General features: G+C 38.0%; 1 protein-coding gene across 4 annotated transcripts in view; it reads right to left on the reverse strand.

Annotated features, from left to right (window-relative positions):
• Positions 1-12,729: 12,729 nt before the first annotated feature.
• grid1a (glutamate receptor, ionotropic, delta 1a) overlaps positions 12,730-18,539 on the reverse strand; it is a 270,217-nt gene continuing 264,407 nt past the window's right edge. For 3 of the 4 annotated variants that reach the window (XM_020047056.2, XM_020047057.2, XM_010869916.3), the window contains one exon: positions 12,730-16,045. In XM_020047056.2, the coding sequence (XP_019902615.2) occupies positions 15,608-16,045 (438 nt within the window). In that variant the 3' untranslated portion in view covers positions 12,730-15,607. The remainder of the gene's footprint in view (positions 16,046-18,539) is intronic. The other variant, XM_020047059.2, reaches the window with a different exon arrangement.

Genomic DNA, 18,539 nt, shown 5'->3' on the forward strand with positions numbered 1-18,539 from the left:
ATGTTGATTTTAAAATCAGTCATTATAAAGAAATTTTAATTGGGGTAATCTGGCATTAATAGATTTCAATGAACTAGGAATAAAGATATGTTTGTAAAAGATACCCTGAAAAAGGTGTAGACATGCAGGCCAGAAAACAACTCAGGAGCTGGTGGGACCACCATTTGCTTCATGCAGCGCATTACATCTCATAGAGTTGATCAGTCTGTTGAATTTGAATTGTGAAGTTTTGTCCCACTCCTTTTCACTGTGTCTATCCAAAGCATCCCAAACATGCTGAATGGCCATCTAGTATAGGAAATTGTGTTCATTGTCCATAGCTTAAGCTCTCCTTTACCAAGGCCCAACTGCTACCATGGGGCACTGCCAAACTGGTAATTGGGCATTACATTACATACTACATTACAAGGCTTTCAAATAGCTTTTTTGAAACTGCTATAGCTAGTTAAATCCCTATTGCACATTTAAACAGTGCCTTGGTAATGCACTACAGTATGCAAGTTCATCCTTGTTACCAGTTGTTAAAACTATTTTTTGAATATTTCCAACAAATACATCCAAACCATTTTTTCCTTACTATTTACCTTTTTACCTTATTATTTATACTGAGAAATTAACCTGCCTTAGGTCTCTTTTATTAAAGTTTGTTACAGCAATAGTAAACACATACAAATACATATGGAATGCAAATGCATTAAGAAAATCAAGCACAGTGAACGTAAAACATTTTCTTAAAATTTTTCAATCATTTGAATGACCTTATTTGCACCAGAGCTAAAAGACGCAGTCCCTGATTTTTGGCCCCTGTTTATAAAACACAACACTGCATGTTAGACTGCACCCAGAGGTTTTCATACTGAAGCTGATGGATGCATAATAGCATATCACTGTAATATAGTGCTGACATAAAAGTGGGCTGTACAATTTTGTCTCGATGCTGAGATAAGACTTGATTTGTTTCTATTAAATAAAATAAAGATTTTAATCGTCAGCTTCTTCACCAACTCAGATTTTCATCTAATCAAACCCAAAGGTATTTGTAAAAAGAAATATGTCTTATATAGAACTGGCTAGGGTAGTAATTCTGAGATCTTCCAATTGTATATTTTCAGACACATAGAATTGCATACTTAGATCTATTTGCATTTAGAAAAAGTTGTAATTTGTAAATCGGACTGCAGGTGTGCGAAAACTTATGCAGGAGATGGAGCAGTAGGTAGATTACTGCGTTTTTGGAATAACAATTTACATTAAAGATTCTCACAGAGGACATATTCATTATTTGCCAAAAGCAATAATTTTATGCAAACAAGAAACTTCTGTCTTGATAATCTTCCCTGGAACTTCTATTCTTACTAGTACCTTTCTTGTGACTGTTCAGGAAGGAGTCTCCTAGAGATGAACAACTTTTGGTGCAAAAGCAAATCAATCCCAGAACAACGGCAAAGGACCTTGTGAAGATGCTGGAGGAAACAGGTACAAATGTATCTATATCCACAGTAAAATTTGTCATATATCGACATAACCTGAAAGGCCGCTCAACAAAGAAGAAGCCACTGCTCCAAAACCACCATAAAAAAGAACACCATCCCAACAGTGAAGCATGGGGGTGGCAGCATCATGTTGTCAGAGTGCTTTGCAAATGTATTTTGCTAAGGTATATGTAAACTTCTAACTTGAACTCTATATAATTGGAAAGATACTTGTCTGTTAGATGTTGATCTTAAGAATAACAATGTGTACCAATAATCTGCAGTGGACAAAACTGTTATAATCAATAATTGGGAACATGTGACTAACAAGCAACATCCTAATCTAAAAGAAGGTTTCTTCCCTTTTTGACTTAATTCATCTTGAAGATGTAGCTTTAGAAGATGATCAGAAGCTTGACCCTGTGGTTGATAAAAAACACGGTTGATAAAAATTCAATAAACTTTTGGTTTTATACTGTTCATGTTAAGTTTAAAGGCCCTCTTACAGATTCATCAATATGTCACTTTCAGTATGAATATGTCACTTTCAGTATGTTTCATAAAACTTTATAATTATCATGTCATCTTAAGGTTATATAATGGTGATAATGGGTACCCTTTCCTTCTTAGAATCAGTCCTAAATGCATATTCAACAGCACATCAATAATTGCTTGTTGCCACTGCATCCGCTTGCTTTCCTTAGGATACTGTTATTGTGTATCAGCTACCATGGCTCAGAGGGTCATAGACATGATTGCATTAAGCCAGATACCCAGTTCCCAAAGAGGTTTGATTATAATGTATCCAGACTGTCATTGTAGCCAGTCAGTTTATTCATTTATTATGTGGGCTGTAGAATTCCTCCCTTTTTCCTATGGAGAATTGGCTTGTCTAATTGAATATGCTACCAATAGGAGGAATCCCCTTATGCCACTGTCTAACACTGAAAAAGGATTGTGCCTATGTGGGTGTTGCATTTAAAATGTTTGTGCGGTACTAACGTGGCAGCTAATGCAGGATGTAACCAATGTCAGATCTGACCATTCTTATTCCATCTTGTGCCTTTTAGCTGCTGCTGAGTAGCCAATGCAGTTAAAGCTTAACAAACATCTTGCAGATAGAGGGCACGCATGTGTGCCATGTGAAATTTGAACAAAAAGCTCCATAGTGTTTTAAGCTGTCTGATAATGTGTAAAAATGGGTGGGTAATGTCAATGTTGTGTTAATTAGATAGTAACTTGAAGCCGGCAGTTTTGGATTCTTGGGAGATTGGTTTCTGACAGTTTGTTGTGAAACCTGCATATACCGTCATTCTGGTTGTGTGAGCTACTCCTACTTTAACGGTCTGGTAGCTACCAGTAGCTAGCAACTGGGTATTCCTGCAATGAGCCAACTGCACATTAACCTTTGCAAGCTTGTCGAGTTTAATTGAACTGATCCAGCAGTCTTGTCTTTCTAAATTAATCGTGATTGTTTATCAGTTATTAGTATTGAACCCATTCATTAATATTGACATGCTCAATATAATGTTTATGACAAGGTACGAATCTATTTCTTTGGCACAAAATTAAGAAAAATATGAGCCACAATCAAAATTATGGCTACAGGGACAGTTTGTAAGAGGAGAAAGAAGATGCTTGTATCAGGAAACAATTATCTTTTGTTTTTCCAACATGTATTCCAACATGTTGGATGTGAAATTATACAATGACTACAGAGTTAAAGTCCAAACTGTCAGGTTAAATTGAAAAAGACAAAATCAGGTGTTTATAAAAAAGATAGATCTAATTAAATGAAACCATTTTCTTAAAAAAAAGAAAAATCTATATAATTATTACAGGACGTGTGGATTTAACCAACAAAATAACAAAATATTTTCTGCTTAAACTACCAGACACAATTTCCTTGTTGAGTATCTTAAGCCCCTATCCAGGGACAGCATGTGGTGCTTATGTATCCTTAATGTATATAGACAGACGAGCCAACCTCAGTCGGAAGTCTCATGAGATTTTGAGTGGCTCAGAGAAACAAACTGTGATATTTTAACATAGGCCTAGATGTTTCCCATAGTTCTAGTTGCAGTGGAAAGGTCCACCAGGAATGTTCCTATGTGTCCTTGTATATGCCTGCCTAAAAACATCTCACGAATGTTGTCTTGAAGCTTGTGTGAATACACAGTGGTGACAGTTACACTGGATACACAGTGTGGCATCACACTGAACTGTCTGATCCAATCCTTATCACATTTGAAGGTGGTAAAAAAGCTAAAAAAGTGAGTCTTTAGTATTTGTACATAACTCATTACTAATCAATTGATACAGTAGATTATGGGTAGAGAGGGAAAGTGAGCTTTGCTAAATGTATTGATTTTGTTTGGTCAGATGTTACTACAGCTCAGTGGGCGGATAAGGTTTTTAGACAGAATTGTAGAGATGTGTTGAACTGCCCCAGGAGTAATGCAACAGCAGAAGGCTACATATGCTAACATAAAACATGACCATGGGGAATTTATTTTTGTATTTGAGTTTGACACTGGAGCACTTTTAACGATGCATTATATGATCAACTCGAATAATTAATTAATCATTAAACCCATTTGATAAAAGAACACCTGTTATACTGGACTATGGCCCATTTCATATATACAAAAGTAAAAACATTCTTTCATCTACACATGATCATATGTCTGGACTTAAACCTATACTTGCCACTCTCTGAGATCTAACCAACAACCATTTGTCCAGTCAACTCTTCAAGGAAGATTAGGTGGACCCAGAGAGCCTACTATACTGTATTTGCTTTTACTCTGCAGTTGCCATGACAGCATGACCAGGTTCAAGAAAGTGGATAAAGGGCATGTGTAGATGTGGCAGGTGTTGTTTGCCCATTTTCCAACATATTTCCAACATTTCCCCAATAAGTTTCTTTTTTAGTCCCACTAACAAATCTTAATGTAGTCAGAAAGGTTAGGAATTGTATTATAGTGCAATTACAGTGCTTTCAGAAATGTTTTAGACCACTTTACCTCCGCCACATTTTGTTGTGTAATATATTTTATTCATTATTCATCAAATATTTTTTGGCCAACAGTTTACTTCAGATGTTCACCGCAGATGTTCAAGGGGTTTCAAGTCTGGGCTTTGACTGGGCCACTCAAGGATATTTATCTCAAAACCACTACAATGTTCACTTGTCTGCATGTGTGAAGATGAATTTACACCTGTCTATGGTCCTGTGAACTCTGGATCAGGTATTCTTCAAAAACCTCTCTGTCTTTTGCTCCATAGCATGATGCTCTCAGCATCATGCTTCCCCATTGGGATGGTATTAGCCAGGTGATGAGCAGTACCTTTTTTTGTGTGCAAATAGCTTGATTTCTGTCTCATCACACCAGATAATCTTTTTCCTGAAGCTTTCAGAGTCCTTTTGGCAGCCTTTCACTCAGGAGTGGTTTCCATCTAGCCACTCTATCAAAAACCTAATTGATGGAGTGCTACAAAAATTATTGTCCTTGGCAGGTTCTCCTGCAGAGAATCTGCAGAGAATATTTGAAGCTCTGTTAAAGTGACCGCTGGGTTTTTGGTCACCTCTTTGACCAAGGCCCTTTGAGCCAGGTTACTTAGTTTGGTAGGAGAGTCTTGGGGCACCAAACTCCAATTTCAGAGTAATGGAGCCCACTGTGCTCCTGGGAAAATTGAATACATTTACATTTTTGTATTACATGCCTCGACTCAATTCTATCTCAGAGGACTGCAAAGAGTAATTTGGACTTTGTTGCTTTATTTTTCCTCTGACATTCACTGTGACGTTGTTGGACCTTATAGAGACATTTCTGTGAACTTCCTAGAGGCCATCTCAAAGATAATAAAATTACACAGGATGCATCTGAATTAAATTTGGAATGTCATGGGAAAGGGTTGGAATTCTTACAGTTGTGCTCAAAAGTTTGCATATTCTTGGAGAAAACATGAGTGAGTAGGCAAAATACATGTCTTTTATTTCTTATGGGATTCACATTCAACTGCAGGTAATAACAGAATGGCACAATAATAAAACAAAACATGGCAACAAAGAAAAAAATGAACTGACCTCTGTTCAAAATTCTGCATACTCTTAATACTGTCTATGGCCCCCTTTAGCATCAATGACAGCATGCATTCATTTGTAATAGTTGTCTATGAGGCCCTGAATAACCACTGGAGGTTCAACTTGGCCTTGTGCTTATGGTCATTGCCGTGCTGGAAATTCCAAGTGTCCCACGCGCAGCTTTCGTGCAAAATAATGCAAATTGTCTGCCAGTATTTTCTGATAACATGCTGCATTCATCTTGTCATCAATTTTCCCCATGCCTTTAGAGCTCACACACCCCAAAACATCAGTGAGCCACCACCATGCTTCCCAGTGGGGATGGTATTTTGTTCACTATAGGCCTTGTTGACCCCTCTTCAAACATAGCACTTTTTTGGTCTCGTCATTCTAAATTACAATGTGCCAGAAGCTGTGAGGTGTGTCAAGTTGTTTCACCTGTGTGTGTCACCTTGTGTGTCTGTAACAAGGCCAAACATTCAAGGGTATATAAACATTTGATCAGGGCCATTTGGGTAATTTCTGTTATCATTATGATTTTAAAAGAAGCCAAACAACTGTGATAATAAATGGCTTCATATAATCACTACACTTAAATAAAATGTTGTTGCATGATCAGTCACATTTTCAAAATCAATGCCAAAATGTCACAATTTCTGCCAGGGTATGCAAACTTATGAGCACAAATGTATGTATATGCAACATTGCTGTTTATTCATTTTCATTAAATTCGAACACATTTCTAAAAAGGTTTTATTATGGGTAATTGTGTGTAGCTTGATGGCAAACAAATAAATAATAATAAGTGATAAATTAAGTCTATAATAACAAAATGTAGAGAAATTTAAGAGGTCAGAATAATTTACAAAGGCACTGTATATCGAAAATTTTAATTTTTGTATAGGCAGTGTCAGTAAGTCTTTACCAGACAATTTCAACTTGCTGAACTAATGATGATCACTTTTCCATACTGCCCTTAGGTTTTCAAAGGCTTTTGTAAAGAAAATAACCTATTTACTTATCACACAGCTCACTGTGATTTAGAGTTTATTTGGCTGCTCATTATAAGGAGAGTCTATGAATTTAGGAGAAAATATATACAGCTCTGGAAACAATTAAGAGACCACTGCACCGTTTTCTTTTCTTTCCAAAAAAGTCGAAAAGGAAGTTTTTGAGTGAGGAACAGATGGGTTAAAATTAAGAGACCACTGCAAATTGAACACTTTTGTTCAACTTTTTTGGAAAGGAAAGAAAGAGGTGCAGTGGTATCTAAATATGTTTTCTGAGCTGTATATATTCATACCATGAAGCAATTATAAGCATTAAAACCTCAGGGCAACACTCCTAAAAAACAAACTTAAATTGCTTACATATGAACTTATAAATTATGCTCAATTCGCCCACACAATGTTGATTTAATTGCGTTTGGATAATGAAATTATTTTTTGTAAAATGTCAAAATGTCTTTGTCAAAATGATGATCCTAAAGATACAGCTAAATATTTTAAACACAATGTTTTTATGAATATTTAATAGTCCTGTAGATTAATCAAAATATAATGCCTTTTTTGTAATTCGTATGCAAGAACAAACAAGGTAACAATCAAACATTGGCTTGATAAATTTACAACTTTTTGAGACCTGTTTTAAATATCATCCAGGAACTGCCTACACACTCTGGCCACATGTGGCCGGTCATTGTCCTGCACCAGGAGGAACCCAGGGTCCATTGCACCAGTGTAAGGTCTGAGGATGGGTCTGAGGATTTTATCCTGGTACCTAACAGCAGTCAGGGTACCGTTGGCTAGCATGTGGGGGTCTGTGTGACCCTCTAAGGATATGCCTCCCCAAACCATCACTGACCCACCGCCAAACCAGTCATGCTGGATGATGTTGCAGAACGCATAAAGCTCACTATGGCGTCTCCAGACTCTTTCACATCTGTCACGTGTGCTCAGTTTGAACCTGCTCTCATCTGTGAAGAGAACGTGGTGCCAATGACAGACCTGCCAATTCTGATGTTCTCTCAAATGCCAATCAACCAGCACAGTACTGGGCTGTGAGCACAGGTCCCACTAGAGGATGTCGGGCCCTCATGCCATCCTCATGGAATCAGTTTGGTCAGAAACATGCACACCCATAGCCCACTGGAAGTCAATTTGCAGGGCTCTGGCAGTGTTCCTCCTGTTCCTCCTAACACAAAGGAACAGATACTTGTCCTACTGCTGGGTTGATGCCCTTCTATGGCCCTGTGCTGGGAGACACAGCAAACCTTCTTGCAACAGTATGTATGGATGTGCCATCCTGGAGGAACTGGACTACCTGTGCAACATGAATGGGCTGCAGGTACCGCCTCATGCTACCAGTAGTGACAAGGACACTAGTAAAATACAAAACTAGAGAAGAATCATTCAGGAAGGATAAGGAGAGAACAATTGTCTGTAGCCACCACCTGCAAAATCATTGCAAAACCATTCCCTTTTTGGGGGTTGTCTTGCCCTGGGGGTTGTCTTGCACCTCTCCAGTGCACCTGTTGTCATGAAAGCAAATGCTTTTATTTGCACCAAAATTGGTGACATTAATTCACAATTGCTTATGCTTCCTAGCTGGATAGATATCCCTAAAGTTTAATTGACTTCTTGTTATACTGTGATGATTACATGCTCACTTATTCTTTTTGAGCAGTGTATATTCATACGCTTCAAAAGTCATACCTTAAACCAACACATTTTCCATGGTCCTTCATGTTTGAGTCAGTGGACTTTACTTTCAAGAATCAAGGACTTAGGGGAAAGGAATATTAAGTATGCCCATGAATAGTTAATTAAGAAATCCACACAAAGCAGAAGCAAAGTCACTGCCTCATAGGTAGCTGTGTCATTCTAAGACCAATTAGCCCAGGGTCCCTGGAAACGGCGATGCATGAGCCAGGATCATGCAGGTTTTGGGGTGTTAGCACCAGATATGGTTGACTTGTTACATCACACTCCAGTGAGTGCTTTTGGCAGCTTTAGCAACAGTGAGCTCAATCAAGGTAGAAGAACAGAGAGTTGTGCCAAGCCTGGTCTAGTGGCTTTAGGAAACCAAGGTTCCTTTAATATAGTAGCTTTAATATTTAATAAAATAGTAGCTTTAATATTACCGGTGCCGGTCAGACTCAGAGCCATGTACTTAGCTTGCAAACTAGCTAAACATTTAGCATTGTCACTAGCACCAAAGGCAAGCTAACATAGCTAGCTTTCTAATTAGCACAAGACACAAATAAATATTAATGTCTGGCACCGTGGTTGAGTAGTAACTCTCCCAACCCCATGCATATGAACCCAACAACCAGCATAGAACCCTTGTCTACTTGTCGTTAACCAGGGTTCAATGCCTGTCCCCACCCATAACCTCTGTGCCTCTTCTACACCTGTCTGCCTTTGATTACTACTGTGAAGATCTTACGCTGCTATACCAATGTGCTGGGGGAGTAGGGTCAGTTCTCCTTCCCCACTAAGTTCTCCTTCTCCACTATAAATCGCTGTTGATATGAGGAATGCATTTTCTGAATTTTCCCAGTCTCCTCCCGTTTTAAACTTTAGGAGGACATGAGGTCCTGGTCCACACCTGTGGAATACCTGATTTGGGGGGCCCGTTGCTATCCCTGTCCAAAATCCTCCTGGTTTTGTTACAGGTCAAGACGATACCTGATGATTTCAGCTGCCACTGTGCTGACACCTCCCCCGGGTTTCCCTGTCCTTGTCCATCTGGTCATGCTTCTGATCTAGTCTAAATTTAAATAGACTCTGGATTTAGCCCAGATGCGTTCATTAATTATTCCAACTGGACTCTTAATATTACTCCCGGCACAGCCAGAAAAGGACTGTTCACCCCTCTGAGCCTGGGTGCTCTCTAGGCTTCTTCCTAAATTTCGGCCTTCTTAGGGAGTTTTTCCTTGCCACTGAAATTCATGACTACAGTTGTTTGCTCCTTGGGGTTTAAGGCGGGGTGTTTTTGTAAAAGCACTTTGTGACAACTGCTGTTGTAAATACATTTGATTGATTGATTATAGATAACAGCCTTGCAAAACAAACTACAATAAAAAGTTACTCCTTTCTCTTTCTAAAATAAAAAATAAAGAGTGTAGAGAGCGTTCCTTCTGGTGCGTAATGGCTGAGCAGGCAGCAAGAATCAGAACAGATGTGTTTCAGAGAACACATCTGGATATCAACTGTCCCAAGTCTGCTAGGACTATATCATCATTCTGTGGAGAAAACTTGAGTATAAAAAGGAAAAAATATCTTTGAATAAGGTACATTTCTAAACTCAATATTAACCATCAAAATGGAGTTCAAGGGTTTTGAATTTAGCACCCACAGCAAGGTTGGTGATAATGGCGTCTTGTGGTCTTCTGTATGTTTAAAAGCATCAGCATGTGCTCAACAATAAAATGTATGCAATATTTTATGGTCCCATGACTTTGAACTAAAATGAAAGAAGAAAAAAACATATTTCTCTCATCGGAAATAAATAGGAGATCTCAGTTGATTGATTTCCTTGTATGAAGTAAATCTTTGAAATTACATAAAAATCTGTAAATGAATGAGACCAGATGGATCCTATCACATTTGGAATTGCTGATACTGTATTTAAAAAATGGACCAATCCAAAATGACAGTACTCCTAAGTAATTAAATGGAGACAGTAATACCACCATGGTTGTGGGATCTCTCCAGTGTTCACATTTTCAGACCCAACAAATAAGCTATTATCTCTAGGCTGTTGTCGATCATGTTGTAACATAACTCCAATGCAGAAAAATGAATCCATGTTTTTGTCACTTCTAGATTAGATTACTGCGATACTCTTCTCTTCGGTTACCCTGATAAATCAATCAATTAGTGTTGAACATGCTGCTAGAATCCTAACTAGAACTAAAGAATGTAAACACATTACCCCCAGCACTAGCCTCTTTACTCTGGCTGCCTGTTAAGGCTAGGGCTGATTTCAAGGTTTAATTGTTATCCTATAAAGCAATACATGGACTTGCTCCTACTTAACTCACTGAAATCATCCAGCCATACATACGTACACATAACCTAAGATTGCACGATGCAGGCCTTCTAATTGTACCTAGAATATTTAAACAAACAGCTGGAGGCAGGTCTTTCTCTCATAGAGCTCCACTACTGTGGAATGATCTGCCAATTAAGGTTAGAAATGCAGACTCAATGCAAACTTTTACATGTTTACTAAAGACTCATCTCTTCAGCATGGTCTGTGATTAAGTGCAGTCTGGCCCAGGGGTTTGAAGGTGAACAGAAAGGCTTAATATTGAACACCCTTGCTGGCTTGCAAGGTGGGCTGTCATTGCCACTGGGATGCCCTCTCTCCAATGCCATTTGGGGGCAGAGTCACTGGCTAGTTGTTGTCTCTCCGTTGTGCCAATCATGCAATTGGAGTGAACTCTGCTGGCAATACTCTGCCCTCATTTCAGCGTGGTTGCGGTTGGTTGGCAATGTGGGTGGATGGACTTACTGCCTGTTGGGCCCTGTCCGGGGGGGCGTCTCCCTGATAGGGCCACAGTGTCACTGCACCCCCCCCCCCCCGGTCTCAGCTCCAAGGTCTTACGCTGCTATATTCATGTGCCGGTATATTCTGAGTTTTATAAATACATTTGATTGATTGAATGATTAATTGATTGCTGTAGCTTACACTACCCCACAGCAGCAGCCAGATAGATTGTCCAGCAATAAGATTTTCTTGCAATACGATTTTCCAGCAATGTCTGAAAAACCTGTTACATGTGACCACAATAATGACAGAACATGCAATAGCCGACATGCAAATACAATGATTTGACAACACATACTTAATGACTCCTAAAAATATGCAATCATAGATGCTTGTCAACTCTTAAAGCATGCCCAAGATTTGAAAGGCAGGATGAATTATGTTAGAACCATGAGTGTATTCTTAGACTATATAAACAACTTTGATCAAAGTAGTGAATAAATAGAAGTAGGTTAACCATGCGTGGTAGTGTGACAAATGATGAACAGAGATCATACAGTTGATTGGTATTTTAAGGGGAAAAGACTGATAGCCAGAGTCGTTTATACTTTTTTTGAAAGATTTGTATGAAGTACATTTTTAGTACATTTGTACTATTATAAACCACTCATTTAAACCACAAATATTTTATAAATGAAAATGCTTTTTTTTTTACTTCCTATTTTGCCTTTTACAAAGGCTCTCTGACATCTGATTGTGTAACAATGAGTCGAGTGGACATTAATGGACATGCAAATTGCATAAACCATTTCTTATTCATTATTACCTAAAATAATACTTGCTATGCAACAAGCATGTTGAGAATTGTTTGTTTTTGTCAAAAACAGGACACTAATCTGTGACATGGTTGCACTGTGCCTCTGATTCCTCAGGACATAACCATGGAAAGATGCTAAACTGGAATCATAATTAGCAGGAAGGACAAAATCAATAACAACAGCAAAATCCCCACTGCCTAGCAGTCTTCACTAGATTTACATTGATGTAATTTAGCAGAATCTTACCCCCAGTGTCTTACAGGAGTGACTGACTACATTTTCTTTAGGTTGAATACCAAAACCTGTTACAGTAAGAGATGCCTTTACAGTAGATCTTGGACATATCTCCTCCCATGGAAATACATTAGTATATCTATTTCATGCTAGATGGTTACTTCTAAAAATCTAGAGAAATGTTATGATTACAAATGTTACCTAAGTCAATTAATGTTTTTTTTTTTTTATTAAACTGTTTCAAGAATAATTCTGATCTAAGTGCTTTGTGAGATTCTAATACTTCTTGTCACTATTTGACACAATATTCCCGGGGCAAAAAATGATTCAGAGTGGCTGCAAATATATTTTTTACCTTTTTCTTTTTTTATGATTATTCTTCTTTACTTTTTATACAAAAATGTTCCACTGCCTTTGAAGTAGAGTTCATGTTTTCTCATGAACTGAGTAAATTCATTTGATATTAATTTGAAAGAAAACACATTTAAATTTAAAAGAAAACAACCACAAGGGATATTCACCTTTATTTATTTAAAACAAAATTTACAAAGCCATTCAAACAATAATTTTTTTATACTTTTGTATCAGTTTTTTTAAACTCAACTTCCATAAAATTGAGAATATTCAAAATAAAATTTTTCCTCACCTCTTTTTTCAATACTTACAAATATGTACAGGAAAGTAATTTGTTTTCCACCACATTTTTAGCGGCAAAAACAATTTATCTTGTCATCCATATTTATACTTTCTTCCACAATTCACCAAACACGATACTCCGTTATGCCTGGTTTTGTGCCCTAATCTGGTCCACATTTTGATTGCGCCCATCTTCAGACATGCATCTAAAACGTGTCCTTACATCCACATTGTGGTCCACAATGACCCGATTTCCTGGTCCCTGTATTCTAATTATTTGACAGATATTCTTTGAAAATAATATCTATTTATTATTTTAAGACATATTGATTCCATATGTTAATGGTGCCATCTGGCAAATGATTTATGGTTGTACTGTCCAGATCCATATATCTTTTCAAGGCTGTGTCTACACTAAACTAAATACATTTTTCATATTTAACACTAAATACAGTTTTTGTATTCTGATCATGGAATTCAAAACACATCATGCGTTTACACCTGGATTTAAATGTGTCTAGGGTGCCCAGATTATGTTTTGATTCCATTTTCCCATGCTTTATTCTAATGCCAGTAAGCATTTGTGAGATTGTCAAAAAAGTTGAGAATCTCAAAACAACAACTTGTGGAGGTATTTAACTATCTAGTTAACTACATAACTAATGTAGCCTGCAAGTTAACATGTGAATCTAAAAAGTTTGCAAATAGATTAGCATAAATATCTACATGGGATGGGCAAAATAATAGAAACACCACATGGAAAAGGACTTTTACTCTCATTTCACTAAATCACAATTACACAGCTGTCACATTAGGTTGATTGCCAATTAGCAGTACACGCATCAGCTATAAAACAGGTCTGACAATTAGCATTGATATTTGAGTTTTCAAAGGAATACGAGGCCACTGAGTTCCAAAGAGGCCAAATAGTTGGTGCCCGAATTGCATTTGTCACGAAAAATGCGAAACTATTCAATGGTTCGAGGGGAACAGTCTCAAAAATCATGACAGCATACGTCAAATATGGAGAAACTGCATCGGCAAAAAGGAACAGTGGTCGCAAGTCAAAGCTGACTGACAATGACGGAAAAACTCTTAATAGGACAGTTGATCAATGCCCCAAAAGCACCGCCTTGAAAATGACCAAACAGTTGAATGAGCACCTCTGTGACCCATTCTCAACAAAAACTGTACGTCGAGGGCTTCAAGGACCTGGGTTTTTATGGCAGGACTGCAATTCAGAAACCACTTGTATCCAAAGCTAATGAGCAAAGATGCATAACATGGTGTAAAAAGCACAAGACCTGGAGCCCTAGGCAATGGAAAAAAGTAATATGGTCTGATAAGTTATCTTTCACCATATTTCTTACATTCTGACAGGTTAATGTTTGGAGAAAGCCGAACGCCTCTGCATGGTCGTATAACGGCCAAGGAACATTAAGCCATTCTACAGGACCAGGTTCATTCCTGGATGATAATGCTCCAATACACACTGCTAAACTAATTCAGGAGTGGTCTTATGTACACCAGGATGACGTCAAATGCCTTCTATGTTCTCCCCAATCACCAGATCTCAACATCATTGAAACTTTATGGGACGTTGTGGAGCACAGAGTGCAAATTACATTTCCACCTCCATTCCTCAAAGAACTGGAGGCTTTTGTTCTTGAAAAACCGTGCTATACACCACTACACTCAGTTCAGAACTTCTATGATGGCATTTCAAGAAGGATTTGAGCTGTTCTAAAGGCAAAGGGTGGCCATACTCCTTATTTGGTCCTTGATATTAATATATTGTTAGGTGTTTCGTTTATTTTGTCCAACCCCTGCATATATAAATTTAGCACAGGGTTAGCATGGAGCTCCACAATGTACTGAATGTTTACTTAAATTCTCCCTGCAACTCAGTGATCTTGTTAGATTTTGAGGTAATTTGTTCTACATACTGTTTGTAAGAGCATGGTGCTAGAACACCAGGTTTGTGCATTCACTTCCCAAGGGTGGCCAGTATGAAAAATTATCAAAATGTATGTGCACACTAAGTTGCCCAGGAAAACGGTGTCTGCTTAATTACTTATATAGGAATGTAAAATGTTGTCCTGAATGTTAGATAATAAAAATGTCTCAAATGTATCTTCCTGTCATACATTGTTGTTGACTGCTGCTTGTTCCCAAGAACACTTTACACTAGATCTCACACATTTGACACACACAAAGAAAAAATACATTTACGGGGAGATTCTCTTCCGCACTGTTCAACCAATCCAGAAAATATGTAGGAGTTAAGAGGTTGCCTTGTTAATGTCCAAAAGCAGCATGTAAGAGGCTCTATGTTTATTTCTCACGCCACCTGGATGTACTTGTCGAGGACAGCACAGAACATGGCTATAGTCTACAAGTTTTTTTCTTCCTGTAAATACTATTTAGCTGGCTGGCATTTAAGTGGGTATAAATATTCCTCACACTCAAGTAACATGTTTCAAACTTCATAGTGAAAAGCTGCTGCTCAGTCCCAAAACACAAATGTGGGTGGTATGCTGATTATGTCACTTACATTTGGCAATTCGACTGCATCCTGGTCAGGATACATCTACACAAAGAGGTCCCTGCAAACAAACTTTTTTAGTTAACATTGTATTCTGAAAGCAGAAGTGTAAAGTGTAGACACAGCCAAAGATATCCAGACATAACGGGTCCTTGGCCACCTCTGGAAGTTGTCAGCAAGATCTAACCACATTTAGATCACAACGCATCTTTTAATAGTCTACATTTGTGTGTAAATGTAGGCAGTTTAGGACAAAAGACATTTTAGAACCTGGTACAAACGTGGCTTAAGTGTCTGTGATTGGGTTTAGCCAGAGTGTTTAGATCGACGTTCCATGATGTCCATCAATTGTTTCTGGAACGGGGACTCCGGGCACTGACTGGTATGACAGTGGCATGGGTGTCTCGATGGGATTCTGTCGAAAGTGACCCCCGTTGGGTGCCCTGTGTTTGCAGCGGATGGAGGGCATGGTAGCACTGTTGAGTGGCAGGGGGAGGGTTCTGCCAGTGCCCCTGCCAAGTGTCCTTCCCGTCCCATGTCCTTCCTGGATGAAGGTGGTCACAGAGATTGATCCACGATGGTGGCCTGGATAGTGGTCCCGAGAAGGTAGGCCTTCCAGGGACTGGCTGGAATGCATGCTGCCAATGTCAAGGGCTGAGATTTCAATGGATTGTCCCGGCAACTGCTTGTGTGCCATGTCCTCATCCATGAGGTTGTTCAAACGCTGATGGACCTGTTCTAGATTCACCTCTTTGTCCTTGAGAGAGGAGAGGGTGAGATGGGGACAGTCAGATAAAAAAAGAGAGGAAGAGATATAAAGAGACACGGGTGGTAAAGGAATGAGACGTAAAAGAAAAATTCGGTATGCGGAAAAAGAGAGAATGAGAGGGGGTAAACAGAAGAAAGAAAAAAGCTGTGATCAGCAATTGTTTAATGCAATTAACAATGTTAATTATTCAAATCTATAGAAATGTGCCTTTCCAAAGATATTGCTACCATTTTGATACTTGAGTCTTTTCAGAAACATCTTATTTTGTAGTGGAAAAATACAATACATCTGTGTAATTTGTGTAATTTCTGAGTGTTACTATAAGTAGTAGTGCTTGTCCATGCTAATTAACCACAACAAACAAAGGAAAATTAAAACAATAAAACATCTAACTATACTCAGCTCATTATTAGATAATGTTAGCTAATGTCTGCTATAATATAGCTATAAAGCACTACAGTTATTTTAATTGTTAAAAATAGTTGTGTATGTTGTGTACATAGATTTATCAAGTTCTGTGGCAGCAAGTCAGCTAGCTTGGGCAACTTAAGAGGCTGCAGATCCAGAACATTTATTATCCTACAATTTGACACACCTTTGTGTGTGAGAAAGGCCTACATGGAACTTGGAAATGTAGTTTCATATTATTATTGTTATTATTAAGGAACACCAATTATTATTCAAGGAACACTGCCACAATCACAAACTTCTAAATTAAAGCAGTGGTGCCGAGACATTCTCAAAACATGAAACAAATATTTTATATGAAATGTTTTATATTGAAAATCTGAATATTTTGTTATTCAGTATAATTTCAGTAGCCTTTCTTTAAGTATATTTATCTATGCATCATTGGTACTGCATTTGTGGCACTACTCAATGAAAAGCATAAACAGATTAATTCACATGGCATACAATGTCACATAGAACAGGGGTTGCCAACAGGCAGCCCACAGGCCAAAACCAACTTTTGAATTTTCATTTGATTTTGTTGATTTGTTGATGTAAAAAAAATTAAGTCAAAAAGCTAATAAATATCCTTTTCCCACAAAAACAACAAAAGGTAGTCTGATTATCTAATTCATTGTTGTTATTTTCAAAAACCTTCTAAATATTTTTCATTTTCAGGTTTGTAGTGCAGTGCACACCCAATCCATAATCCTGGTTGTCTATCCCTGTCATAAAGATATGAGAGAAATGACATAGATCACATTCATAAATCATATCATCTAATACTTTTTTTATGTCTTATATAAATTATTTGCTCAAAAGGTACATTCTGAGCTGAGGGGCAACCAAATGTGATAGATGTGTAAAACAAACAACAGCACAAAAACACAGCCAAACTTGGCACATTCTACTCTATCCTTTCATTGTTGTGAAAGATTTCCCATGAATCCATGGTGTTTAAATCATACCAAAAAAAGGTGAAAGACAACAGGAGAGGCCATGGATTGACATGCCCGATGAATAAACACATGACTATATACTCTACATGACCTCCTACAGCCTCATACACAGGGCTCAGAATGTGGCCAGTGCAGAAGACTGGTTAGCCCAGTCTTCTTGCAACCTACTCGTGATGCTGTGTTCAGCGCTGACCATTTAGGTTTCGGTTTGTTTACAGGTGTATGTCTGTCTGAGGTGGGTGTAGGTGTGTATTCAAAATGTTCTCATTATTATGCTAATAAAAATGGTTTACAGATAGATAATGTCTGCTAGCTCATGGCTGATCCAACCCCTCCCCCAGAAAAAAGGATATACATAATTATTTGATTTGGACATTATGCACACTTGTACCATTAGATTTGGTGAAATGTATACCATGTGTTGCCATTTCTAAATGTTGAAACTAATATGTACACAAATAACATCAAATAAAAGCTTGGAATGTATCATTTATAATCACAGCCATTAGAAAAAAGACATAAGGAGAGCCCTATATGTCTTAGGTCTGTTGTGACCTGTGTCAATATAACTGCCTCTTCCCAGTCTTCTAGTAAAGCATTTGTAATGTTATTATAAATCAATGGACCATAAGACCTTTCCAGACTGTAGTGACCTGTGTAGGACAACAGACAATCATATGGGATGTGAATAACCAGCAAGGCTGTGTATCCAGACATTGACATATAATTGGAATTGACTGAAAATGATTGTTATATTGCCTGCATCTGATTAATCTGTCAGGAGTGACAGGCCACCTCTAATTAAAAGCCATGATAATTTAAGATATTCATTGACATATTATGGTGTATTGATCACTCTATAATCTAATGCTCTTTTAATGATTCGTAGCCATTATGAACAGCTTGCTAGCATCTTGTTTGCTCACACTTTAGTTTAGGGATCCATGTCAAACTTTGGCTGTCTTGAATCCACATACACAAGGAGCTGCCCAGTCTCTACCAGAATGAACTTTTGGAGGCAGTAAAATGAATAAATGCCACAGACAGCATTTGCAAGATCGAGGCAGTACATA

Source organism: Esox lucius, chromosome 6, assembly GCF_011004845.1.
Source record: "Esox lucius isolate fEsoLuc1 chromosome 6, fEsoLuc1.pri, whole genome shotgun sequence".
Taxonomy (NCBI): Eukaryota; Metazoa; Chordata; class Actinopteri; order Esociformes; family Esocidae; genus Esox; species Esox lucius.